Raw genomic sequence first — 27928 nt, 5'->3', positions numbered from 1 at the left:
GCGGGGAACTCTGAGGAGCTCCTCCCTCGCCGTTTGTGCATCAAGATCGTTTAACCCCCTTCTTTAACACCAGCTGAACCTCCAACTTATTTTACCCTCGCCACACTCGACTTTTCTCCCAGCAAAGAGCAAACAACAGGCAGCTATTTAAAGCTCCCCGAACGACTCACTCGCATCATGGAAAGTCGGAGCAGGCACCTCGGATGCGGCCGGGCCAACATTCCAGCCCTTATAATGCCTGTTAGCGACTGCTGTGCGAGAAGTGAAACATTCCTTCAGTAGGTGGGAGCTAAACGCCAACATATGGGGACGAGCGAGAGCAGATTGTTTGAGCCGTGGGGATATACAGGTAAACTTTTGGATAAAATGTTGCCTACCTGCAGAACAAACTTCTGATCAATGTGTCTCTTCGCAATGCTGGGTTGAAAGTCAGGATTCTCTAAGAAGCGCAGCAGGAACTCGTACACCAGCTGGAAAACAAAACAACATAAATAAGCATATAAATATAAAATATTTAGAATTTCCAGCAGAGACAAGACAGCGGGAAGCATCAAAATGTACTTGAATATGAGGCCAAGAAGCTTCAAGAGTGGGTTCATCTTCTTCTGGGTCAAAATCTGGATTTTCACTTGGAGGAAGAGCCCGAAAAATATTGGTAGTGATCTGTAAAAGAAAATAAAAGAAAAAATAGAAATTAGTGTAATTAAATTAAAAACAAAAATGAACAAACATGGAAGAAGACATGGATGGAAAATTTGTTCCAATATTATAAATCGTTACTTTGGCTGTTGTCAGTTTATGATGACTGTAGGGGTCAGACCAAGACATTTTATTTTCTTTAATCAAAATACAAATAAAAAATATAAAGAACATTATTATTTTGTTTATTGTCTTGATTAAAGAAAATAAAATGTCTCTTTTGAGGGAGGTCTTCTGAGACCAGGGTCAAAGACAGGTGGAAATGTTTATTCCCCCTCGGGGTGACCTCTACATGACGAATGTGTACCTTTTTTTGTTTTACTCCCAAAAAGGCAAATTTTCTTTTAATCTTTGAATCTGGTCTTTAAAGTGGTCCTTACGTCTGTCCAGTTCTTGTACCTGACCATGACAGAACGTTGTGCAGTTTCTGCTTAAAGATGATACAAGTAGTGGAGAAAAAACATCAGATAAACTTCTTGAAGGCAGAATTTTAGGGAACGAAATAAAATAAAATCCAACAAGGACCAGACAGAACCCATGAGCTGCATCGTCCTTCAGTTCATCATCACCTTAAGGTTTCAGCTAATATATTGTTGGAGGGACTCTTTATTGGTGCTAAAATACCATTTATTTATAAAATATGTAGGGGCTATTTTTTATGTGCAGCATTAATCTCCATAACCAGTTAGGTATTCTGCTTCGGGGCTTTCACACCTGCCTGCAGCAACAGTAGGGTTTCTGTTATTCTTTCAAACGGTTTCCTGCAGAACAAACATCTTCTCACACGGCTGACCCAGCCCTCCCTGACTGTTTATTAAACCACACTCTGTAGAACAGCGAGTTACTGCTAATTAAGGGAATGCTGAGTCAGCATTCAGACCATTGTTTCCCTATTTAGAGTTGTGTAAACTACTTCTGTTTAGTTCATACATCATGTTCTGCCTGTAACATTTATTCCTTAAAATATTAAACTTATGTACAAATAAAATTCCCAAATCTCCACTTCTTACAATTCATTTTTTAATGTGCATCAGCAGTTTTGCTCTTTTTTTGTCTCGTGCTATTTTTAGCTAGCTTTCTGCTCCGTTAAGCTACAGATTTGTAATGCTTTTGTTGACTCTAGCTTTAGTATTTGTTTTGCTAGTTTTAGTTTCTGTTTTGTTAGTTTTAGCTTTTAGTTATAGTTGTAATGATTTTAGCTTTAGCACCTGTTTGGCTAATTTTAGATATCATTTTGCCCATTTTAGTCAGTTTTGCTAACTTTGGCTGCTGTCCTTTACCTTTTAGCTCCTAGTTATGGTTCTACTGCGTTTAGCTTTTTGTTTCTGCTTTATTGCTTTCAGCTCATAGTGTTCTGTTACTTTGTGTTTAGCCTGTGCTCTGCTCATTTTAGCCTCTGTTCTGTTTAACAACGCTGCATTTTCTATCGTTTGTGAGACACCTGAAGTACATAAATCATTTATGTGGTAAATAATCCACACCTGTAACTGTAAATAAATCCTAAACAATGGCAGCTTAGTAGGTGGAAAGAACAGCAACCTGTTTCCTGGACTATCGGAGCATTTTGAGGACATTTGTTGCTGCAACATAAACCGTAAACATCTTGGTAAAGCATTACAGATTCAGCATCCGTCACACCTTATTAAAATTCTGCACCAGAGACAATCACCGCAGACAGGTCAGTGCCACCTCCATCCCTGCTTTGTTATTTTTAGCCAGGGTAAATGTGAGAGTGACAAACACACACCCAGCAGCTGGAAACGACAGTATTATGTAACTGGATGTGCAGCCTCACGCTGACGTGATAAATGCAGCATCAAATTAACTATCGGCAGCTGGAAAATCCAGCTGACACTAATGGGAGAGGAAGGCGGCAAAGAGATTTTAAACCTCGACAGGAAACCAGATTCTGACACGCTGAAATATCTAAAACAACAACAAAGGTTTCTGTTTGGGCTAAAGTTTTCAATCTGTGTTGTTTCCACTGATAGATCATTTACAATACTTAGCTTGATAATATACATTCTTGATCATTATATGAATTTAACTATCTTTTAAAAGGATTTAATAGTATAAAGTCTTACAACTGCTGACTTTATTTGTATCAGTTGTTTGTACATATTTTCTCCACCTAATGACTTTAAATGGAAATAAGGTTGAAACTAAATCTGACACTATATTTCTCTCAGGAGCGCGATGTGTTTGTACACAGTTCCTGTTCAATAAACTCAACTGAAGGATTTAGACGCAGCAGAAAGCCACATCAATCCTACCTTGTAAGGACTGTGTGAACGCCTCCCTGCCAAGGCTGTCAACATCTGTTTCAAAGCACAGCTGCTTCAGTTTTGTAAAAACATCACAATGCACTCAGGGAGTTTAAAAACTCAATAGGACACTTCATTCATGATATGTTCAAGACGAGGAATAAAACGACCAAACGTGTTCTGGAATATGGGATGGACATTAAAAATAAATATTTTTGGTTTCTGTTGCTGTGACAATGAGCAGACGAAAAAGATTTTTATTATTAGCTGAAAGGAATAATAATTGCTCTTCAGCTAACTGCTGCTAGCTGCACGGAGCTGTCTTTTTATTACTCGTTGCTTTCCTTTTACTTCAGAGAAGTCCAGCGCACCAGAGCTGCTGTTTCTGAGTCGATGAAAACACCATCTGGAAACATCGAGCATCTTTATTTTTCTCTTAAACACAACAGTAACACAAATTGTTGACTCCCTGCAGAGTTCATTCAGCGTAATTACATCTGATGAGTTTCAGGCTGATTGCTTTAATGGGAACTTTGTGGAAAAGATGCAGTGAAGTCACACATTTTAACATTTACTGCGGTATCTAAAAGCCATTAAACTAATACAAATAATTCTAGTTTGCACAAATTAGGCAGTAAATGTATTTTAAACAGGAATATGTTGCTTTCAATCATTCATTAATTACTTTGAAATACCAAAAACAAAAGTTGGAAAACTGTCGTATTCTCAATGAGGTGCTCTAAATGCTTGTTTTTATGGGCATTTTTGTCAGCAATTTATAATTTCCTTCACTGCAGATATAAATCGTCAGGCAGTTAAAATGTAGAGCATCATCGAGGAACTTAAACATAAAGATCTGTTGAAAATCAGCTTTTTTAAAACATGACTGTTTCCTGCACAACCAAGCTTTCATTTCTGCTGTGAGACACATCAAAGGCTAAACTCAAATAGTGTTTTTCTAATCACAAGCTAAGACATCTAAAAATAACAGAAAATAAGTATATTTGTGTTTAATTGATTTGTTCTATCATAACAAAGCTTCTTGACAATAAGTCTTCTACAGAAAGTCTGTTTTCCCCCTAAAGGGTGCCACATTTGTTAGAAAAAAAAAGCATTTGTGGGTTGAGCAGCTCTGCAAAACAGCTTCTTCTGCTATTAAGGTTCTCAGCTTCGAGTCTTACACGACTTCTTGTAGCAAACTGCTGGGAGAACTTTTCACTCCCACCTGCATAAGAAATTACTGCGACTGGTCAAAATTTTGTGGGCGCGTTTGTTTATGCTGAAAGCGCTACAATGTTGCATTTTGCATCAACTACTGGCATCCAGAATCCGACTGTTGTACCCAGACGCAGACATTTATAAAAGGCAGTCAAATGGCCAGAAACTCATGGATGGAGATAAACAGACGTTGAGCACGGAGAAATCTGTCTGCAGGAAAGTGTGGAGCTTTAACCGGGACAGATTTGTGTAAAAACGAACGTTGAACAACCATGTGACAATGTGCATCGACTGTTCGGCTTCGGATGGAGGATAACGGACCCTCAATTCTTGTTTGAGCTACTGGTGCACCCGATAGGCAACTTCGACCCCACTGCACACCTGTGGGATCAGCTTAGGTGTGATTCCACAGTGACCAACACAACCGTCAGCAGATTCTGATGTTATCAGTCCATTAAATAGACGTTATTAGGCGTTATCAGTCCCATTCAATGGCTTCAGAATGTCCCTACTGTGCCTTCTAGGCTTCATATTGTCCCCACAGTGCCCTCTAGTGGGTTAATATATCAATGACATTGAATGTGTAAATAACCAAAACATATTTTAATAAACATTTGGTCCATGCCTGGTGTTGATCCTTACTCCTGCTGTCCGTGCCTGGCCTCGATCCTTGGTCTCCCGCTCTGCCCACAGCCCTACACTGGAAGGCCACAATTTACTACTGCCGGAGTGCAGAGTCTTCTGCGCAGCCCATGTCAATTTTTCTAAAATTAACCTTAGTGGCTTTATGCCTCATATTAACCATATTGCATAAAAAACTTAAGTGTTTTTATGCCTCTTATTAATCAGATAGTGGCTGTAAACAGTGGATTCTGACGTTATCAGTACATTAAATGGACGGCGGAACCTGCTAGAAGTCGCAGTTGGGACATTCTGAAGCCATTCTAGGGGTCTGATAACGCCTAATAACGTCCATTTAATGGATGATAACATCCAAAGCGGGTGCCCGGGTTGGCTGACTCACGACAAATGCAGTTTAAAGATTTGGATGCCACCTTACAGCAACGTGTCACCAAGCTGCACGAGGTGCCAGGCTGTTGTGGCTGTGTATGGTTCTTCCACGTTCTACTGAAGCCCCCCGCCCCCCGTCTGTTAAATGAGTAGATTGTAAAATTATCAGTATGTCTTGTTTCTTCACGCCTCAATCATCCACTCCACCAAACAAGAGTCAGCAGCAGAATAAGCTGCTTGGCAGAGAAGATTTGGCAAGTTTTTCATGTGCACAACCGACATAATTCAACACTGCTGCTCAAACCACAAATGAATTTTCCTTTCAAATGTGTCTCCTTTTAAATGGAAATAAACATGCTTTTTAACAGAATACGACTTATTGTGAAGAAGCATTGCTACAACAAAGAAATATTTGACCAAACATAAACTTCCTTACTTCAAATGCTAAGTTTAGACTAGCAAAAAAAATCATATTAAAGATGATACTGAATATGTTCCAGAGTCTAACTATAGTTTGTCAAAAAATAACTGGGAGAGATAATAAATCTATAAAAGCACAGAAGGTTGGATAATTTGCCACAAAGGCATCAGAAGCAGTTATTTAAGTTCCCTAGTCACTTCACAGTGTTGGGAAAAAAAAACAAACTAAAGTTGGACACAACAAGAGAAAACACTGTGGGAGGATGGCAAACATGAGAGGCGTGCGAGATATTTTCACAAGAGGAAAAAGGAAAGAGTTATTTTGTGTTTGAGAGTGATGTAGGAGGATTTAGAACAAGCTGTTCTTAAGAGTCAGAGCTGAAGGTGAAACTGGTGGAGCTTCGCCGGTGATGAGAATCTGAAGCTTTGTTTGTGAGTGACGGCAACGGACACCTAGCAACAAGTCTGTAAGTGAGGAAGGTGCAACGAAGTGCAAGAATCGAGGTCGCCAGCAGCAGAACAATGGAAAAAATAAATCAATAAAAATGAGTCAAAGCAAATGAATTCAATCCAGGTGTGTTTTTAGCTTAGCTTGCTGATTTCGACATTAATCACTCTCACACCAATATGTCTCAGTATTTCAGGATAACGGCACATCTTTAAGGGCAGCCATGATCTCACTTCTCCAATGCCCGCTCAAGTACCCTCTGATATAAAAATTTTATTTTCCTTTTATTGTTTTTTTAAGGACAGTATAAGTGCAATTATCAGGGTGGCGTGAGAGAATGCAGACATTAGATACTGCTAAATGTTAATATCAATAAAGCTTTAAAAAATCGGGATCGATTAGAGAGCAGTTCATGATCCACCTAACAGGCAGCCCTGTTCTGCTGTTATTAAAGCTGTGAGAACCATTTGATGCTACCGTTTGTACCTCCACGATCCAAGCATTGCTCTGCTGAAGCCATTCTCTCCTCCCCGTCATGTGATGCCAAGCGAGTAGGATCCAGGAGAGCAATTATTACCTCTGCTGTCTGACGGCATCGCTGCTGTTCGGCTAACCTTGTTCAGAAGCTGTCTGCGGCGCAGAAACAACTCTGAGCAGAGCTTTCTTTATAGATATTTTTTTGTTTTCATCTGTCAAAACCAACACGGACATTAGGTTCAAAAGGAGGACAGGCTGTGCAGCATAAACTCAGGGACAAACCTGCTGGTGACGCTTTCACAGTTTAGTGTGGAGCTCTCGTAGTAATTTAAAAACACTATAGCTGGAAATTATTTTAAAACTTTCTTTTTAATTGATAAAGAATAACGTCATCTTACTCTTTGATCCCACACAAATAGTAATCCTACCAAACAAAAAGTCTGATTAATAATAATAATAATAATAATAATAATAATTAACAACAACAACAACAAAGACATACTCCTCTAAACTAAAAGTTTGTATGAACCGTATTAGGGTCCTTTTCAATAAAATGTCAAATATCTGGATTTAGTTAGAGTTAATTGCAGGATGCTGCATGGCGAGTGTCTCTTTACTTAGTTTGTTTATTCTGATTGTTTTAGTGCAGATTGGGCCCACTATAATCCCTGTAAGATATAATGTGCTGTCAATCACAGTACAACAGTCCGAGCAGCATTTTATTCACCTAATTAAACACTTAAGCTTTTTAAAAGATAACTCTACAACTATGCGGCTCAAATGGCGCTGAACTGTGTTAATGTCCGAATAATAAAAATCATTATGTAAATAAATCAAGTATTACAAAGATCTGTTACCTTTGAAATAGTTTTTTTGCTGCATTTAATCATAAATGCAACACACAGAACCCTATGTAATAAACGTATATAAAAAACAAAAATAACACATTATGCCTCATATAGCAACACGTATGCCCAAAACACTAATATTATTTTGACATCTCTGACTTGCCAAATTTTTTAACTAATTTTATTTTCACTTTCATAGTTTTATTTTCAACTGCTTGTAGTTTTAACTGTCTTGGATGTTCATAGAAATGGTTTTTACCAGCTTGAGGCCAAGATTCTGATGCTTCTGTTGATACCAAACATGTCTATGTCTAAAAAGAACTTACAGTAATTAAAGTAGAAAACTAAGGGTTTGGGCTTAAGAGATGAAGGAACAATTGGCGGGCCGAACTTTGGTCACTCGTGGGCCAGATGTGGCCCGTGGGCCACCATATGAACAGCCCTGCATTAAACCACAGCTGTGAACGCTCTCAATCAAAACAATCCACTCAAGGCAGACTTGTAGTGTCAGGTCTGAGCAAGGTCTGAGGAATTAACATCTTTCCATCAAGCTCTGCAGAAGCCTGTTAATGACTCACCGTTTTAAACCAAAAGTTACAGTTCAAGATTTTTTTTTTTTAAACGGGACGATATGTATTAATGAACATTTACATGCAAACATGAGATTATAGCCAGGCGTATAATTTCCTTCTCTAGCCCCCACTGGCAGGTTGATGTCAAAACCTAAAGATAAAAACCATTAAGGTCTGCAAAACAAAGAGCTTATAACCAGAAAGATCTGAACATCTCCCTGCTCTGATTGTAAATAGATTTATGATTAAAACAATGCAAATAAAAAGTTTTTTTAATAGCATTTCGGTGCAACAACGTCGTTCCTAATTTAGCTGGTATGTGCACGGTCAGGTTCTTCTTAGGGACTATTACACCGAGCTAAATCCTAAATCAATAGCTGCAAAACACGGCATGAATTACTGCCTACAATCCATTAGTAATCTGTAGACTCCTTGACTCAGCTGAGGATGTGCTCACTTGTATCCAGCATGATAATCTCCAGCATGGAGTGAATCACTGCCGTCTCTTAAAAGCTGCGCATGAGTCATTATTACACTGTGGGAGGACGCACAGCAACTCAGGGCACCGGCTATGAACACATATCTGCAACATATTGGCTAAAGATGATGCGGAGGGAGCGGGATGAGTTGTCAAACATCCTGTTGCGTAATACAACTCCTGCACGATCGATAGACTAATTTCAGAACCTGTTTGCTGCATTCAGCAGTTGTTATCTGCATGTAGACATCATTCAGTTTAGAAATTTAAACGACACCTTGTTGGTTTCTGGTCATGTGTGATTTTCTAACTCAATTTGCCTTGTATCTTAAATAATATAGAAAAAATAAAGTCTAATCAGATGTAAAACTCTAGTTTTACTTGCTAATAAAAGTTATTTCTATGTGGACGAGAGGTGCAAAGGCAACACAAAGAGTTTGTTTTGCTAAAACTAGTTTCGCATAATACATCAACAAGTTGCTCACCCGCTGCTGACACATCAAACATTTTTTTAATCCTGCAGAAACACACAGGATTTATGGAAACACTGAGAAGTCCATGAAAGTATCCTTTGCAATCCTCTGACTCCTGCAGTTGTTGCTTTGGGTTTCGCCTCAGTTTATTTCCAAAATCAAAGAGGTTTGTGACGCACATTTAAAGCTAATCCTCACCATGTTGATGATCTCAGGGTATGCAGTCTCCACCAGCACCCCTCTGTTTGTGGAAACATAGTCCACCAGCTCGTTGAGGGTCGCCCTCTTCACCTCCTTGCTCTTCAGGTCGGCCACCGAGTCGATGAAGTCGAAGAGCGTGCAGCACTGCTGGAGTTTCTGGGTGAACAGTTCATGCTGCTCTGTGGACTGGGCATCTGAAACAACAACAACAAAAACAGGTAAACAACATGTAAATATGCGATTTATTACATAAGAAGGCTCGATCAAGAGGCAGTTATTCTCAGCTCTGATTGCTCATCAAACTTAACCTGAGCTAAAACATAAACTACACCTGTCAACTGCACAATGATGCTCTGTTTACTGAAACTAACTTAGTTGGTTTGATTAAAAACATCTGGGGTTAAAGCAATATTTACAGCTTTCTACAACAGCTGGTGGCGCTAAAGAGGGAAAATCTTCATTAAACAGATGTCTAAAATCAACTCCTCACAGATTTGTTAAAAAAAAAAAAAAAACACTGAAGCATCAATTCCAGAACATACTTCCTGGTCTTTCTGACAAAATAAGAGTCTTTCAGCCAGTGGGGGAAACTAGAATTTGATCCTACAGAGACTCACAAATACAAACACACTTTGAAGGAGCTTTCACAAGTAAAAAGCGGATGAGCAGGAAATGCAACACAAAAGGGAAAAGAGAATACCAACAAACGTGTGTTTATCAGGCGTTATGTGCATGACTTTCCTCAAAAAAAAAAGAAGGTAAACTACAATAATATTTAAGTTATTTTGTCTTATTTTGAAGGTAATTGCTGATTAATAGGATTGAAAGATGCAATATCATCATGCTGAACTACAACACATACCAGCTAAAGAAAACTCTAGGTCTCAGTTTATTTTATAAAAAAGCAGTTGTTTGCATCATCAGTGTTTTAAATGTCTGGCATAAAGTTTTTTTTTAACTGAGCATTTATATGAAAGCTCAGTCATTACACCATGAAAATGATGAGCCACAGGAAGATCTCAGCATCAGGCTCAGCCAGAAATAACACAAAGCCTCACAATGAATTTCACACGTACAGAAAACGTTCCAGCGGTGTCGACAGCTGACAAAGTGCTTACGCAACTGGACCTGCGAGGTCGGGCAGCGGGCCGTTGTTTGTTGTGAACTCAATATGCGAGGCTGGAACGAGACGGCTCGTTAACGCGCCGACCTGCCTTAATGCCAATTTTCCAACGTATCGCATCTCAGAGGATTCCAGGCTGAAAGGGCAGACTGAATATGAGGATGGTAAAAGCACCGTGACGCCCCTGCAGCCATGTTAACGTGACCCAAGGATGGCTCACTTCATGCCTGGAAGTGGTGTGTGGCAGACGTGGGCAGTGCCAACACTTCGGGCTGGCGTGTTACATTCAAACCTGCAATATTTTGTGGGATTTTCCAGATATACAATCACTTGAGAGCACATGTAAGGAGCGGTGTAAGGATTTTCTGAGGTTGGCTTCTTGGTGTAATTTACACCAGGGTAAGTTTAAGAGACTCTCCTGAATGAATGGTAAATATGCAGCACAAACACGTCTCTGAAGGTAAGAAAAAAAAGAGCTGAAAAGCATCTTCAAAGCTCCTCATTATCATATTGAATAAATTAGATCGTACACAAAAACAAGTAGAAAAAAAGATGTAAAAGCAGTTGCCTGGAAACCTCACAAATAGTTTGTTTTTACACTTTTCTTTATTAAAAATTATTTCATTTATCACATCTAATGGTCATGCATAGGAGGGAAAAACATCACAACTCGTCTATTTTATATTTAAAATTTCTGTGAACTCTGTTACTAAAATAAATAAATCCTTCATGGTTTGTTTTTATCCTCTGGAGAAAAAAAAAGGGTGGGTCTTTTAGATAACTCTCCGACATGCAGAAGTCCCCCCCCCTCGACGTGAAGCTATTTTTGTCTTTCACATAGAGAAGATGCCATTAGTGCAGAAATTCCTCAGGGGTGCTCAGCAAGGAAAGGAAAATATTTCCACTAGAACCAAGGAGCGATAGATGAGAAGTAAGAACAGGAGAGAGGGACTAAACGGATCATCTGAACGATTCGAACGGTGGAAAACACGTGTGGATTTTATTTTAAAGCAACAAGAACTGAGGGCATTTTCTCCCCTGTGAGGAGGACTCCCACGTCTCCCGAGCGGAGCTGGAAGAATCACTTCCACTATCTAAATGCAACAACATGCAATTTAATAACCGCATGTGGACGCGAGTCTAAAAGTGGCTGAGGGTGAAAAAGGAGACAGATGAAGCTCGACATAATCACAATATAAGCTCAATATAATTACACCTTGCATTCGGTTCAGTTTGTAAACATTTCATAAGGGCTCTAACCAGCGTCTCGTTTGATCTTTGGTATTTTACAGATGAACCACTGGGTATAAAAACCTCGACTGAGAGGAAATTATAAATGACACTAAAGCTGAACGCTTAGAGGTTTTTACTATTCTTATAAGACAAGCAGAGATTTATAGAAACTTGGTTGTTTAAAAATACAGATTCTGCAAATTTGAATTGTAATGGACTAATTATCTATCTGTGTCACATGTTCAATGTTTAATCTGTTTGTCCAGACAACAGGACTCCACAACGGACTGACCTCTCTTGTTTGATAAGACACTCTTTGAGCTGGGAGCCCTGTGATAGGCTGGAGAGTACATGAGCGATCTGTGATTGGTTATAAGCACGTCATATGATGTTATCATGGTGTATATTATTGGCTGTGTCCGCTGACGTGTCAGCAACGAGCCAACAGAACTTCCTGATTTGGGTCCTGTTTGTTTGTTTCTCAGAATTAAATCATTTATTACGACCATACACGCAGACTTTTCTGGCATTATTCCAACGTGTTTCTGCTTTTTGCGATGACATGAATGAAAGAAGAAACAAAGTTTAGAAGTGACAACTTTGTATTTACCTCTGTACCTTAAAATAAAGATTAAAAGGACCCCCGTGAGTTTGAACAACCTCATTTAAAATGAATGACAACTTTACAGCCAGCTATTTTTGACTAAATGTTACAGGAATATTTGTCCTTGAGACAAATATCTCATTTGGTTTAGCTAATTATTAAATTTATCTTATTAAAGGAAAAAAAACTGCTTTATTAAGTATTATAATACATATTTTAAAAAGGTATACATTTACAAAAAAGCAAATATTTGATGATAATGTAAAAGCGGTGAAGTCTGACTGATTTTCAGAAATATAGACGGTAAGATAAAAAGATTTGATGACAAAACAGGAAACATGATTTCAGCTCTAAAACCACAACACTGAGGGGGAAAAGGTGCTGAAGTAAACACACAAACCACTAAAAACAGAAACGTACCAGCTGCTGTACTGTCAAGGAGTACATTAAGACACTCAGGTTGTTGCTGTGAGAATCGAAAACAATCTTTTCTTTTTGGATTATCACAAAATCTAAATGGGTCAGGATGTTTGTGGGAACAAAAATAGAAAACGGTTTTGCATAAATGCGCAGGAAAATAAAAAGTTTTATTCCGTGACCTGCTCTGAGGTAAGTGATGGTTTGGACGAGTTAAATACTCCATAAAAAGCTCATAATTACACACATCTACTCATTGAGGAGTTTGAAAGTTCTTATTAAAATACAAAGTGAGGAATCTCCTTGAATTGTCAAAGTACTGAACCAACCAGGTGTTAACTGTAGTTCCTCTGGTCCAATTTAAATAAAAAAATAATAAAATATTTTGAGAGGTCACACTCAGGGTTGTTAATGACTGTCAGCTACTACCACATCAAATGTTTGCTAAAATCTGTAAAAACTGTTTTAGCCATTTCTGTGTTGGCTGACATCAATCAGCTGAAGAAGACAACAGGGCTGCACAATATGTCACAAATTTATCGTTATAGCAATAAAAGCCTGTGCACTATTGCAAAAAACTACGTTAACTGCAATAAATGGTTGTCTCAAATATTTGCATTGATGCATTTTGCCAGCATCAGTCTCATAAACTAAATGGAGCAGAGATAATTTATCTCAGATCATATCGTCATCGCAGTATTAAGCACCATTATCTCACATCGCAGGTTCTGACATTGTGCAGCTGTAGCTGCCAAATTAAATTAGACGAACCCCAAAGGTTCATCAGCTGTAGATGTACATACAGATATTTTACCAACATAAAAACATGAAACTAATTATTGCCCACCAGTGTTGTATAAAGTACCTCGAAGTGATACTTGGGTAAAAGTACAAGTATCTTATTATGAAATCACTTTGGTAAAAGTTAAAGTCGCCTCCAAGAGTAAAAGTATCTGATTTTTTTTTACTTAAGTATCAAAAGTAAATTTCTGACATAAAATGTACTCAAGTATTAAAAGTAAAAGTATTTAGTAAAAATGAGCGGTTAGGTTTTCCAAAATGACATTTACTGGGAGGTGACCTCTCCAATAAAAAAAAAAAAAAAGTTTTTTCTAAAAGGTGTGCAGCTGTGATGGGTTGTGTACAATTTGGTGTCAGAATGGTAAATGTTTTTACTTCTCATCCAACTATGTATTAAATTTACTCTTTCCAGGAGACACAATTTATCAGGATAGTATTTTTTAACAATGAGTCGAAATGACGTCGGAGAAACGACTTTCTACTTCTTACCTTGTTTAAAAATGTAAGAAGTAGAAGTAAAAAGTAGGCTAAAAAGTAATTACTCAAGTAAAGTAAAGATAACCTAAATTTCTACTTAAGTACAGTAACAAAGTATTTGTACTTAGTTACTTGACAACTCTGTTGCCTACCTTCTTTCAGTGACAGACGCTAATTATTTGTACAAGTCATACCAACTCCTAACTTGACATGTATAAATAAATGAAGCGTGACAGACTGAAATATTCACCAACGCACACACACGACACGAAAGAGACGAACCTAAAATGATAAATAATAGAAAGATTTCTTTATAAACTCATTCAGACCAGATGTCTTTTCATTCTGTGAACAGCTGCTGTATGAAGTCTACATGAGTTATAAAAAATAAAACACCCTGTTTACAGCTGCTGCTGTGAGAAACTGAGTTCAATATAAAAAAAAAGAACCGTTAATAATACTGTAAAGGCAAACTTACAAACATTATAGCATTAAACTGTGAACTTTAGCTGAGACTGACTGAAGAAATCATGAGTCATCTCTAACACCACCTTACACTTGGTGTAAAAGCTTCTCAGACACTAATGCTGGGAAACATGAGCTTTATTTACTTTATGCTCTCACTGCACCGCCACTTCTGCTTCCATCGTGTTGAACACACAAAACGTCACTTCCTGTAATTACTCACAACAAAAACAGAAGAATTACTGCAGACTTTATGCCTGAGCTGATGTGACCGGCTCTGTATTTTAGCATTTAAAAAAGCACAACTTGGAATAAAAACTTTAATTGGGCAAACTTAGCCCTACATAGCTGAACCGCTCATCGACCAGTGACTGCAGCGTGGAATTAAGGTTTTTTCTGAAATAAAACTGTTTTTTATTTTTCAATTAAACACATCCATGCAAGCGGATGGTTTTCTCAACTGAATCTGCAGATAAGAAAACAATTAATACAGCTGTAACCAAAAGTTTCAGCATCTAACGCTTGATGTGCTTCATGCTTGACTTTCTGCTGCCTCTAATTCTGCACTGCTGACAATTTAAACTTTCAATCCTAGGTGGAGAAATCAGAGGTGACCTTGAAGATTTTCATACTGCTGTAGGCACAGACTCACACCATGCATCCAGTTTAAAAGGTAATTTTCATGAACTTAATTCTGATGAGGCACTTTCATGATGACAGTTCATAGTTGAGAGTCAAGTGTTTGACCAATATTTGCATTTTGATTACTAGTGTTCAGAAAAGCAAGCCTTCACACCTTTAAATCTGTTAAATAACTACTCACTAAGTGCAATGATCCTCCTCTATTCACAATAAAAATACATCTACAGATACAGCACTGTCTGTCTGTTTACTGCCCATCAACATTTCACAGAACTAGAAAAAGACCAAAACAAACAGAGGAGAGATGAGAGAGATAAATCCTGGGATTTATTAAAAAAAAAAAAAAAACGAATCAAACTTTTCAACCCCCTCCATATTTAGCTTTAAACCTGCTGGGAAAAGAGTTGAAAACAACCAGGGTAGAATAAATCAATTCATGAGGGTTTTATTAATTAAATCATTTAATGACAACAGCAGTTTGCATAACAAACACCCACTTCTCTGACAGCTTTCTGCTCATTTGGCAGCAGAGACATGTCCGTCGTGTGCTTCCCTGGAATCTCCGCTAAATCAGATCAAATCGTTTCATCTAAGAATAATAACGACTGCTTCTTCTAACTTCTTAACTTCATCCTGACCTGTCTGGTGCTTTCCTTGGTCTTCATTCTTCTTGAGGACTTCACTGCATTTACACTGAAATTAAATCACACACAGCTTCTGAAGGTTGCACTGGATTTTAGTTTGTGGCATCAGAGCAAAGGGCTGAAAACAAATGCAAGACACATTTCTTAAAACGCAAAATTATGCACGACTCTGCTGGATTACCACATAAAATCTAAATAAAATACTTTGAAGTTTGTGGTAACACGAAAAAAAAATCTCTAAATTCTAGGCACATTTTCAAGGCATCACGATTTAGAATTTAAATATTCTGCTTTTAAACTTTTTTTAAATTTTGACAAAGCAAAACAGATGCATAAGAGACATCAAAAACAAGCTTTACAAAACAAAAAAAAAAACTTAAAAGTGCAGACTATTTACACATGTTGGCCTTAATATGTTCATTTTCTGTTCTATTAAAAATTACTTTTAAAAACTATGTTTATTATATTTTTCACTTAAGTGAACTCATTTAACTCGTTTTTTAATCATTATTTATATATATTTTTGGTGCAGTCCCCATTCCAGTGGACGTTAGAAAACAGTTTTTTGTTTGTTGGGCAGATTTCTCGGTTTGATTTCAGAAACTTCATATCTACCAAAGTCACTTTTAATAATTCTTTTTTTTTATTTGTCTGTTTTTTTTTGTTAACGTTTTGTTTCTATAGACTGCACTGGACTAGTTTGTTAATGACGTCTTATAATTATAGTGATTTTTTCAGCAATAATTACTACCTCCTGTCTTTTGGCGCCGTTCTGTACAGTCGTGTCTTAGAAACCAAGAATCCGCAAAATGAGGGTTTGTGTGAAAAAATAAAAATAAAAACTTTAAGCTACGTTGTTAAAGTTGGCTTCCATTTTGGGACATCCAGACCTTTTTGTGTGACTATGAAAAAGGTCAAAACAAAAGATAAACAGAAATCAGAACAATTTATTCTACATCTTTTTAACACTTCTTTCACATTAACTCAACCTGCATGTATTTAAAATAACGTGATGATTTTTGACTTTTTTCTCTTAAGTATATTTTAAATATTTTGAGGTTTGTGTACTGCAGACATTTCATTTCTTAACGTTTACCGTCACGTGTTATATTTTATAATATCTATATTTTTTTAGTCCTTTAAAATAAAATATATCCTTTTACAATAACTACAAACATAAAAATCTTAAACAGGACACACAGTTGAAACATTCCCAAAAATATAACTGTCTTATCAAGATGACTTATTTTTATATCTGGTAATCTAAGCAAGCAAATATTTAAGGTAAAAGTGTGGTTCTGTGGAAAAACTATGAACAATTCAAAGAACTTTCTGGATTTAAAGATATTTAATATTGTCACTGTTTCGCTTTACCCATCGTCAAAAGAGCTAGACTTTTCAGTCCTGTTAAAATTATTTTTCTTATGTTTGCCTTATTGAGACAACAACGAATAAAGTGTCATATTCAGGAGAATGACTGCAAATTAGTCGGAGAGAAATAAAAATTTAAAGTAATTGCAAATCCTGATGAATATAATCAATTTTTTAACATTTGCTGACAATCAATGACAAATACTGTTAGTAATACAATTTAGCTCACTTTGCTATTATATCTATGATTTTCATGCATAAAATTAAACTTAAACACTTTAATGTGGTTCAGCAACACTGCTGCTGTTTTTAAATATTTGCATTATTATTAATAATAATTTCAATCTTTAATTTGTGTATTTTGTGACTTTGCTGGAAGTAAAGTATTGGTCCCAACTAAATTTTCAACATTTACTACACGTCGAGACAAGGTGATGTTTATTTTAGTAAAAAGCCTGGAAGGCATTCTCGCACATTTCAGATTCTTGACAGACAGGTTGCCAGTTCTGTAGCTTCATTAGACACTTCTTGTAAAAAAAATAATACTAAAAGGAGGAGTTTTGTTTGCCGAAGTACCTTAACATTACATTTCCAGTTTGCAGTTTTATAATGAAATGACAGTGATTGATCTTTAAGCTGCCTTTTTCAGGATTTATCTTGCCTGCGCTATTTTAGCATGCAGTCTAAACAAATGTGGAGATGAGAATCTAAATCACGGAAGCGTTGAAGAATCTTATCAAACCAGTTAAGCTGCCGTGGTACAAGCTTTATTTATTTTTTTTAACCCAGTGTCACACACAGACACTTTGCAGTTGTAGTAATTAATATAAGAACACCTCAGGTGTGGAGACTGGAGGGCTGAAAGTTATCTGTCAGAGTTTTTCTCAAGAAATCCAAGAGAGACTTTAAAGAGAAGTCCGACCGGTTGTAACGTTAGATATTATTGGATGAATTTTTACTTCAACTATAAAACAAGACTGTAAAGTAGTCGACTGCATACTGAGACTGATAGCCTCACTGCCCAATCTGAATGCTCCTCCTTATGGAGCCGAGGAATGCGGACCACAAACTCTCAAAAATCAAGGATGCATCCAAGTATCCTTCCCCGGCCCGCCGAGGATATCCCAGGATTCAATGCGCCGACAGCAAACTAATCAAATGAAGACGGTGTAGTTTTTATTTTTTACCAAATCCACGTAGTTTTGAAATTCATCACAGTCTGAAGGATTTGTTTTTAACTTAAGTTTAGCAACTTAGCAGATAAAGGCTGCAATAAGATGTTGCATAAAATGCAGCTGCAAGTATACGGATAAATATATAAGTACTGGAGCTAAAGCCAAATTATTAACGTTTTTGTTGCATTTATTTATGTTTTAACTGTGAAGTTATTCTTCCAGTGAAAAGGCGTGTAAATACACACATTTTAAGTCTGATATGAAAATGATGTAACGGAGGTAGCACATTGTCGCGTAAACTTACATAAAGCTGACGTCAAGCGAAGGCTCGACCGCAGCCTACCTGGACTGAAGGATGTGGCCCACGTGGTCCAGCTGGGCTACGTACTCATGAGGATTCAGACCATGAAATGAGACACAGCCAATATGTCACCATGTTGATGATGCTTGCTAGGTTGCTTCGGTACAAGCTCTATCCAGCTTTAACGTTGATTGTTTGTTCACAACTTTTAAATGAAACCAAAGCATGTCGACTGAGGAGAACGAAGAAATGACAGCCTGAAACTGAAAATGATGGAGGACAATAGAGCTGCTTCACTGAAGAACCTCAGCTTAGCCCGTTAGCTTTTGCGTTAGCACATAAACTATTAAAGATGTGGTGTTTTCTCTCAAACAAATACATATATATACACATTTACATATACTCTGGAACAAATGCATGCATATATAATGTCAGCACTTATCAGCCGCCAGCACAATACCAATATATTTATTACCTGAAACTAAAAGGTTAGCTTATAAACTTCAATTTTAAAAAAATCAGTCCTCAGTCAGGTGTTTCTAAATTACAAAGTGTGAAATTATTTTAAAAATAAGAACTCTAAGGTTAGCTAAATCTATTAAAAGAAAATATGTAGTCTTTGAGTCCAAAACCATTTTTTCTTGAAAACCTTCTGTGACCAAATGAGATCTGACTCTATCGTTACAGTGTTTCTTTCAAGTAGTAACCTCGCCTCGCCTGTCACAAAGAACCAGTGTTTTATTACCCATCCACTATCTACCATGAGTGATAGAAACCAGAGCATGTGTGGCAGTGAAAAGTGAAATGTCAGAGGATCTGGTCAAGAGAGGTCAGAACTGAGCAAGGAGAGAGAGAGAGGACACATTCCTGTGTCTGTCTTAGCTTCTAGATTTCAACACCGCTGTCTGCCTTCACGTCGGCGCTCAGACTCTAATAAATCCTCAGGAGATCAGTCTCACTCTTCAAGATGCTAGCATGGACCAGACTGTTAGATTTAAAGATAATACAGGGCAGCAGCAAGGTGGACGGTTGCTTTTATGTAGATGTTAGGGCAACAGCTGGTGGAAGCTGTGGGTTAGGAATAAAAATGTAAATATCTTGTGGTGCCTTAAATTAAGTGTCTAGATATTTGAAAGGTAGATAAACCGTTACAACAACTGGGTCATTGGTGTGGTGACAGAAAACCAATCAGTTTGGAATTTACGTTTTATTTGACTAGGCAGTGAAATTTACTTTTGATCTCAAAGTCCTGCTCCCTGCAGTTGGCGCAAAAGTCTTATACTGTATAACTTATTCTTTACCCAACAGACTTACAACAATTAGATTATAAGTTGAGGCTGCAGATATTTATAAACTGATGGAAACAGACAGCAAAAATGAATGAATGAATGAATGAATGAATAAATAAAGCAACACCCCCTCAAACAAACTCAAAGAATTGTCCTTTTGTTTCCTAGAAAGACAGTGATTGCCCGCAGCTGACATGATGGGAACAGTGTGTTTGGGACACATCGATCAATAAACCAACAGGGTGGGCAGATTTTTCCGGACACGATATTGACGAGCCGTTTCTCATTTTTACTGTACTCCAAACTGTTTGAAACCTTGGCGCTTCGGTTAAAACGTCTCAATCTAGCTTGCGTTACACCACAAAATATTTATATTTTGATCAACGGTTTAAACGTTTTTGTACCACTTAAAACTCCAATGTCAAAAATATAACAAAAAAAGTCGCTTTATTTTATTTTTTGTTTTGTTCAGAGTGTTGGTTAGCTTGATGTCTTGTAAAATAATAGCGTGTTCAGTTACTCCGTGTGTTTAGGACAAGGAAACAAAAAGATTAAGTCTTGAATGAAGATTAGAATCCCCAGCGGCCGGGCCAAAGCCACAACCATTTATTTTGGTCGTAGGTTCTGGCCAAGAACCAGGAAATACAATACCATTACCAGCCAGCTGCAGGACCTGATCCCTCCTGAATATTACGCCGACGGAGGCCGTCTCATCGCCCTACTCAGCAATCAGATCCTCAAACAAACTTCCTGCAAGCTAGAGACCAGTTACATGTGTTGTGAGTGTATTTTTAGCTGTGTTAAACATTATCACAAGTTAATTATAAAAATAAGTAATCACTCAAAACTGATTCAGAATCACCTTAAATAAAAAACACACACATTATGCGCTTTTTAAGAATCAGTACCAAATTAAATTAATTTCTTTAGTCCCCTTCCCTATCTTCAATGATTCTCTAAAAAAAGTGGTTCCCAAACTTGGGATCGGGACCCCACTTTTGCCTTAGTTGTTTTTACTTAAAATAGATTAAATTGGCTTAATAAACGCAGCAGTTTGACTTGATACCAGTGATTATTACCCAAAAACGGAGGCAACAGCAACCACTGCTCCAGAGCAGTAAATAAACCACCCTGTTGGTTTATTGATTGGTGTGTCTCAAATCCTGGTCCTCGAGGCCCACCATCCTGCGTGTTCTAGAGGTTTCTCTGCTTTGACAGGCCTCGATGTGAACAAGTGAGTGGTTAACAGGTTTCTGTCGGACTTGAAGACGTGCCGAAGAGCAGAGAAACATTTAAAACATGAGGGATGGATCCTCGAGGACCAGGATTGGACAACACTTCTCTAGACAAAGAAAACTGACCACAGTGTACAGCGCAGAACATACAACAATACCTAAGGGTCAAAATAATAGATTTTGGTCTGTAAATTAATAATAATTAATCCTCATTTAGGTTCTGGGGATAAAAAAAATCTAATATTTTGATTAGTGTTCAAGGTCAGGTAATCTGGTTATAGTACAGCTGGTGATTAAATCATTAACTCCCACAAGAGTTAGTTAGAACCAGTGAAATCTGAGTTGGAAGAATCCCAACCAATTTCGTTATTTTTAACCGTTTAATCCCCGTGGCACTGTTGAATCCATAAAACTGGTGTTTGTGAACAGGTTTCTTCAGGCCTTTATGGTCCTCGAGGGCTACGTACACTGCATGTTTTAGTGGTTTCTCTCTGCTCCTTGGCAAGACTTCAAGTCCTGCAGATGCCTGTTAATCAGTCATTTGTTCAAACCAAGGTGTGTCGAAGCAGAGAAACATCTGAAACATGCAGGATAGTGGGCCTCGAGTGGGCACCGCCGGGTTAAACCGTTGAGAGTAAACTGTCAAACAGCAGCTTCTGTAAGAAAAACAAAAACCTGGGTCAACAGGAAAATATGAATCTAGAAATCTGGTTTTGAATTCATTGAGACCAGACTGCTGTCACAGACTGAGTCAAAGAAAAGGTGGCTCAGCTGACTAAATCTTACTCCAGTGACAAAAATTTCAACCTAAATTAAGCGGTCTGTTTTTGGAAAAGTCAAACACGTCCCCGGCTCGCTTCTCAAGGCTTGTGGTTGGCATGGCAACAACGCCGGTCTCTTGAATGACTCATCTCTTCACCGTTTATCACACAATGGGAGCCATGAGCATTTTCAACCTCTCCACTACAGGAGGGGAAAAAAACATGCTTTTAAGCTACGATCTGTTAGCACCTTAAAAAATAAACAACCAGCCAGGAGAAATCTAGTTTCTCTGGAAACCAAACACTGAAATGACATCACGTCTAACTCAAAGGAAGTGAGGCAATTCACACTTCTCTGTAAAAAACTAATAACACGGATTAGCATAAAGCTAATGAAAGTGTTGAGAGTCATCATGTCAGGTGCTGACCACTGATTTTTATCACTGTTTTCTGGGCTGTCATAGTTAAATAATTTTATTTTGAACTATTAACCCGGAAAATGTGCTTTTTAAAAATCACAAAAACAGCAGAAAACAGTTTATAAAGTTGATAAATAAGTACTTTTCTTATCTGACATGGTCTACAATTACTAAATTGCTCAATATGAATTGTAGTTAAGAAAAATCATCAGATACTGCTTTACTAAGTAGAAAAGAGAAATAAAATAGTAATCCATAATAACACAAGCTATTTTACTTTAATAATAATGATAATAATAATAAGTCTTTTCCATCTAAATAAAAACAACAACAACAACAACAATGCTGGCTCTTCTCTTCTGATTTGCTGACTATTTACTTTGAATGGAAAAACAATCTCTGGATTGCTCATGTGTTTGAGTGTAAACACAGGACTTGACAGACTCATTTGTTTTCTGCCTTTCGTGTGTTTGTCCATAAACATTACATAACAGAGTGGTTTAATTATAATTAGCAGTTACATTAAGTAATACGTATTATTTAAATGTTAAAAACATATTTAGAAAAGGTGCTTTATTTGTGTAACTTTAATATAGTTTTAAAAAAATAGTTATGTTTCAATGCAACGACATAAACAAATAATACTTATGTGACAAGCTGGAGTATGTCACCTACCATTAATGTGCAACACCCCCCCAAACTGTTGGCTTTAAGAAACTGCGGCCTCCAGAGAAATTTTGTTGAATATCCTCGATTTAGAGTTTTAAATGCATCACAAGAAGTGCTCAAAAACATCATCAAAACATCACACTGACTCGAGACGATTTAACCAGATCAGGTTCAAGTAATTAAAAAAACTCTGAAAAGCGGTCAGGGAATTCAAATCAGACATCTTTAATTTGCTCTAACGGAACAACTCCGCTGTCGTTTTTAATTGATCAGCTGATGCAAATCCATAAAGCTTCATTTATTAATTTGCTGCTTCTATAAACATTAAATTCATAATAATCACAATTATTTTATTAAAAATATACACTAATTTCAGTAAACATTATGTAAAGTTGTTAATACCTGACTGTGCCTTACAGAAGGTCGCACAGCTTGTTTCCTGAATAGATAAATGTAAAAATATATATAAAACAGAAAAGCAGAAGCTGCTGGATCAAAACACACACATCCCTTAGAGCTTTCAGGGGAAGACAGTGGGATAATTTGCCTGTCACTTTCATTCTTGTCACAGTCGTGACATGCCGTTTCATGCCAGTTTGTGTTGTTGTTTTTTTAACCCAGACTAGAAAATTACTTAAAATTGTTTCAAATGTCTCCTGAAAGTATCGGGTTCGTTTTGTCACCTGCTCCAAAAATCCAAAAGAGTGAGTTTGTTGTTAAAACCAAATCATTTTATTTAAGTTTCCAAAAAGACGTTGCATCACGCTTCGTACGCAGCTTCGACTACCAGATCAGGCAAGTCCTTCTTACTCGCTCGTCCCCTTGAGCATGCAAACATTTCTCAAGCTGTTGCAGCTTGTTGAACCTAAAGGGGAGAGAGAGAAAAAAAAAAAAAGAGAGCCCGATCTGAACGAGGTCGATCACTTCCAATCCTCTATGTCATACGAGCCTAACGTGCAACAATGGGAGCTGTGTGCTACACTTTATTAGTATATTTGGTGAAAAAAAGTGTGCAGCGTATGCGCTCACGTTGCTGGTCGAGACCTAAATACTTGTAGTTATTAGCTGGCTCAACAGGATTAGTTTGACTTCAGGCTAAAGGAAGTCAACCAGATGAGATATCTGGTATCGGTATGCGTGCGTCGATCTGTCACGTTGCCACAGCGCTTAGAGAAAGACAAACGACAAGAACAAACAGATGTGTTGGTGTTTGGAACGCATTGTGGCGTGCCTCTAACGGGGAATGTATGACTGTGCTGAAAAAACAAGGTGTCGTGTCGGAGTAAAACTAAAACGACAAATATTAAACCTCTTCGACTGAACGAAGGACGAGCTGATGTGCCTGTTTCTACCTACAACATATAATTATGCTTCAACCTAAAACAAATACCGGTAGTAAGTTTTTATACCGTCTGTCTCCCCATATTATTCCACGCAGCGTCACATTTCACTGCACAATCACAAGGCTCTGCTGGTTAGTAAGCATTAAACAATTCAGGGCAAATGAACAGGTTAAAACCAACTTTGCTGGTATGCAACAGGTGACTCTTTGACCTAGTCTTTATAGTCATGTGAAATGTTGGGAGTGGGTTACTTAATCCCTCCTTTATGAATCTTATAGAACATTCCAATATGCCGTATAAACCTGAAAAGTCCCAGCGAGAGAGATAGCTCTTTATCTTTTCTCCAAGTTGTTTTTACTGTAAACAGTTTTTACCAGCATCGAGACAACAGTAAACAATGCAAGCAGCTCATTCTAGATCAGGACTTCAGACTCCTCAGGTATGATCAGGGTGGCAACACAGAGCCTTTACATGAACACACCTTCAAACATCCCTCTGAGGTGTTTCCAGGCCCTGCTGAAAATACTTAAAGTAAAAGATAATTAAAGTAGGCATGTTACTCTTCTGCTGACTCAGCTGTAATTGGCTCAGCCCACTGAATTTGTGATTTTTCACCCTGACCCATAAAAAAGAATATTTTTTTCTCATGGCTAGTGAGTTAGAACTAGAGCTGGGCGATATGATCAAAGTTTTATATCACGGTATTTTCAACATTTTCATCGGTTTCACGGTATTTGACTGTATTTTTCTTTTCATCACAGCTCAGCTGATAATAAAATGTACAAACCCTGCTTATTGAGTTTTTTTCTTTTACTGTACCTCTGTCTGTGTCTCTGTTTCCCTCCTCTGTGTCTGTTCTTCTCTGACTGGTGGTTGGAGACAGTAGTCACGCATTTTGGTCCAGTCGTGAAGGAGGAGGGTTAAGAAAAGATTATGATCAGGTTTATTGTTTAATGTTATTTATTAAAGCTTTTCAGCACGACTCACCTTGCACACCAGTCAATTCCAACTCCACTACGAACTACTTCCTGCGGGCTTTTCACAACAGAACCACGTTAAGTCTCCATCAGCATAACGTCTCCATATTAACTAACCGCGTTAAACCTAACTGTGCACGTCACTGAAGAGGTGTTTACTACATTCAGCGACGGCGAAAATGGGATGTTTTTTTAAACGTTAGTAATATAAGCAGCGGAATCGCCACCTGCTGCTGCAACTAGCTGCTCCAAACATTAGCATGCTAACGCACATAGCGGTGCAGCAAGGAAAAATGTCCCCCGGGAAACAACAGTTCACTGGTGGCTGCGACGAAACGTTCTGCTTTTTTAAACCGGAATGTCCGGTATTCAAAAAAATTCATATCATAACAAAAATAAAAACCGGTATTCGGTACAAAACGGTATACCGCCCAGCACTTGCTTTTTCACCAACTTTGAAAAACATTAGCAGACCTATTAGCTTCCGCTAAACTGGGTTTTGCCAATTTTTACTCTGCTAACAGCTAACTAACATCAACAGGTTTGTCAGTCGAGATAAAGACATGTGATGCTGTGACAGTAGTGGTTAATAATTAGCTGTAAGCGTTAGCTTCCTCTTATTTTTATTTTTTTTACATGTTTAGTGGTTTAGTGTTAGTGAAACTATTTTTTAGAAGATTATGAGTCAGCAAGGCTAACTTTTTGGTTAGCTGTACCCTGTCATACCATAAATGAGAACTTTAGCTCCAACGAAAGCTGCTTGATTTTCCTGAAGGTACATAAAAAGGTTTTGACAACTTAACAGACTGGTATTTTATGTCTCCAACTGCAACTATTTAATTTGCAGGCACATGCTTTTTTAATTTTAAAAAGGCACGTGCTGGCACAATGCAACAAAATGCAATATTTAAAAGACTGTAGAAACTTTTTTTTTTKGGGGGGGGGGGGGTGAATCACAACTTCTCATAATGTTCAATGAAAATCCTAGAGATTATAGATCCCTGAGTTGAGTATTTTAAAATGCTGCAACTTTCCTGTTTATTAAGCCAAAATCAAAAATAATCTTATTTCTTTTGAAAGTTATTTTAAAGCCTGATCAATCCAAAATAACTTGTTTTAACTTATTTAAACTTTTAACTTAGAGCAGCATGAGAAGTTTCGTGTGGCTGTGTATGGTTCTTCCACTTGCTGAGGCCTCTGCTTGTTAAATGAATTCTAAGGCTGTTGTGGCCGTGTATGGTTCTTCCACTTGCTACTGAGGCCTCTGCTTGTTAAATGAATTGCCACTATGTCTTCTTTCTGCTCACTTCCATCTAATAAAACAACATATAGCAGAAGAAGCTGTTTAGAGACTCAGTTTTTATGGGCACATAAATGTGGCACAAAATGTTCTTACTTTTTGTGCCGAGTTCTTAACACACTTTGACAAGAAGTTCTGAACAAATTAACTTTTTTATGGAGGGGTGGAGGACACAACAAAACCTAACATATTCAACTAATAATTAACAGGTTTCTCTTTAAAAGCAGCGTTTAGGTGCTGCAGATCCAGCTGTGCACACAACAACAAACACGGGTCAGGACAGGCAGACCACCCTCCATCCCCTCACCGTACCTTTGAGCTGCGGCAGCGGGGAGAGCTCCACCGGGGTGCTCTGGCTGCGGTACTGAGACGAACCCTGGGATCTCCTCTGCTTCTGAGCCTTCCTCACGGACTTCCTCGTGAAGCCGTCCACCTTTTCGGATGCAGAGATGGCCGACATTTTGATGCATGAAACTCGAGCTGTCGTTGATGACGATGATTAGGGTTTCCTCTGTATCAGCATTAAAAATCCAGAGAGAACCGTACGAGCTGCTGCTGAGGCTTCTTCTTGTGCTATTCTGTATAATCCATCATGTCTGCTCGTCATCAGGCTGTGTCCATCACTGAAGTGTTGTTTAAACGCGGAACAATCTTTAAATAGAACAATGAATGCACTACAACCCGAGCTAAATCGTAAGAAATACAAATAAATGTCTAAATATCCATCCGTTCTTGCAGATTTGTCGTGCTTTCGGTGGCTCTACCTGTTGCATAACGTAGGTAAGGCATTGTTGTCAAAGTTGTCTGGATTAAACACTATAGCTAGCAGCCAATGCACACAACTAGCATGCTAGCTTGTTTTGATGTGACGACAAAATGCACCGGTGAGAAGAAAATAAGTTAAAACCGGGAACTGCACCTCATGGAAGTCCTCATTAAAGCACCAACTCCACGACTTCAAGCATCGGTTTTAATCCAAGAGTTTAGACACTTCCGCTGACTCTCTCTGCCACAATGAAGTTTAAAAAAAACGTCGTTCGGCGGACTCGTTTGGCGGTGAAGTTAACCGCATAAAGAGCGACTTAGTCCTCGCTGCAATCCTCGCTGATTATACCGCAACAGTCCAGCTTCTGCGGCCTCTAAAAAGACCGAAAACAAGAGAAAATAAGTGGATGTCGAGCCCGAGCAGGCGGCCATAAAACGCTTCCAGGCAAGGCAGCCAGTCGTCGCTCCTTCGTCTGAGCGCTGGACTGAGAAAAGCGTTGACAGGTGTACGTCACTGATTGACCTTCCTGACAGCCAATCACGGCGCGGGTATTTGGACACTTAGAAACTTTTTAAGCCTATCAGGGCGCGGCAGGAGGGCTGGTCAACAACGTGAAAACAAAAGAGTCGACATTGAAACAGTTCAGTGACGACTGGCAAAAACATTGAATGATAGGATAGAAGTTACTTCAAGTTATTTTTTCTGGGTAGGAAAACAAGGAAGAAAAAATCAACGCATCTCCTGAATGAGCTGAACATTTCCATATATGAATGGCTAAAAACAAATAAAACCAAAAGATGAAAACAG

At 38.0% G+C, this 27928-nt stretch overlaps 1 protein-coding gene across 1 annotated transcript in view; it reads right to left on the bottom strand.

Annotated features, from left to right (window-relative positions):
• The window catches only part of ppp2r5a (protein phosphatase 2, regulatory subunit B', alpha isoform), a gene marked incomplete at its 3' end in the record, with an annotated part of 36495 nt that extends 8862 nt beyond the window's left edge, over positions 1-27633 (bottom strand). The window contains 4 exon segments of the mRNA XM_014015722.1: positions 378-470; positions 562-663; positions 9107-9303; positions 26668-27633. Of these exon segments, the coding sequence (XP_013871176.1) occupies positions 378-470; positions 562-663; positions 9107-9303; positions 26668-26815 (540 nt within the window).
• Positions 27634-27928: the final 295 nt, after the last annotated feature.

This window comes from Austrofundulus limnaeus, unplaced genomic scaffold, assembly GCF_001266775.1.
Source record: "Austrofundulus limnaeus strain Quisiro unplaced genomic scaffold, Austrofundulus_limnaeus-1.0 Scaffold133, whole genome shotgun sequence".
NCBI classification, from domain to species: Eukaryota; Metazoa; Chordata; class Actinopteri; order Cyprinodontiformes; family Rivulidae; genus Austrofundulus; species Austrofundulus limnaeus.
Note: the sequence above shows the minus strand (reverse complement) of the source record. Positions and strands in the feature narration are given on the sequence as shown.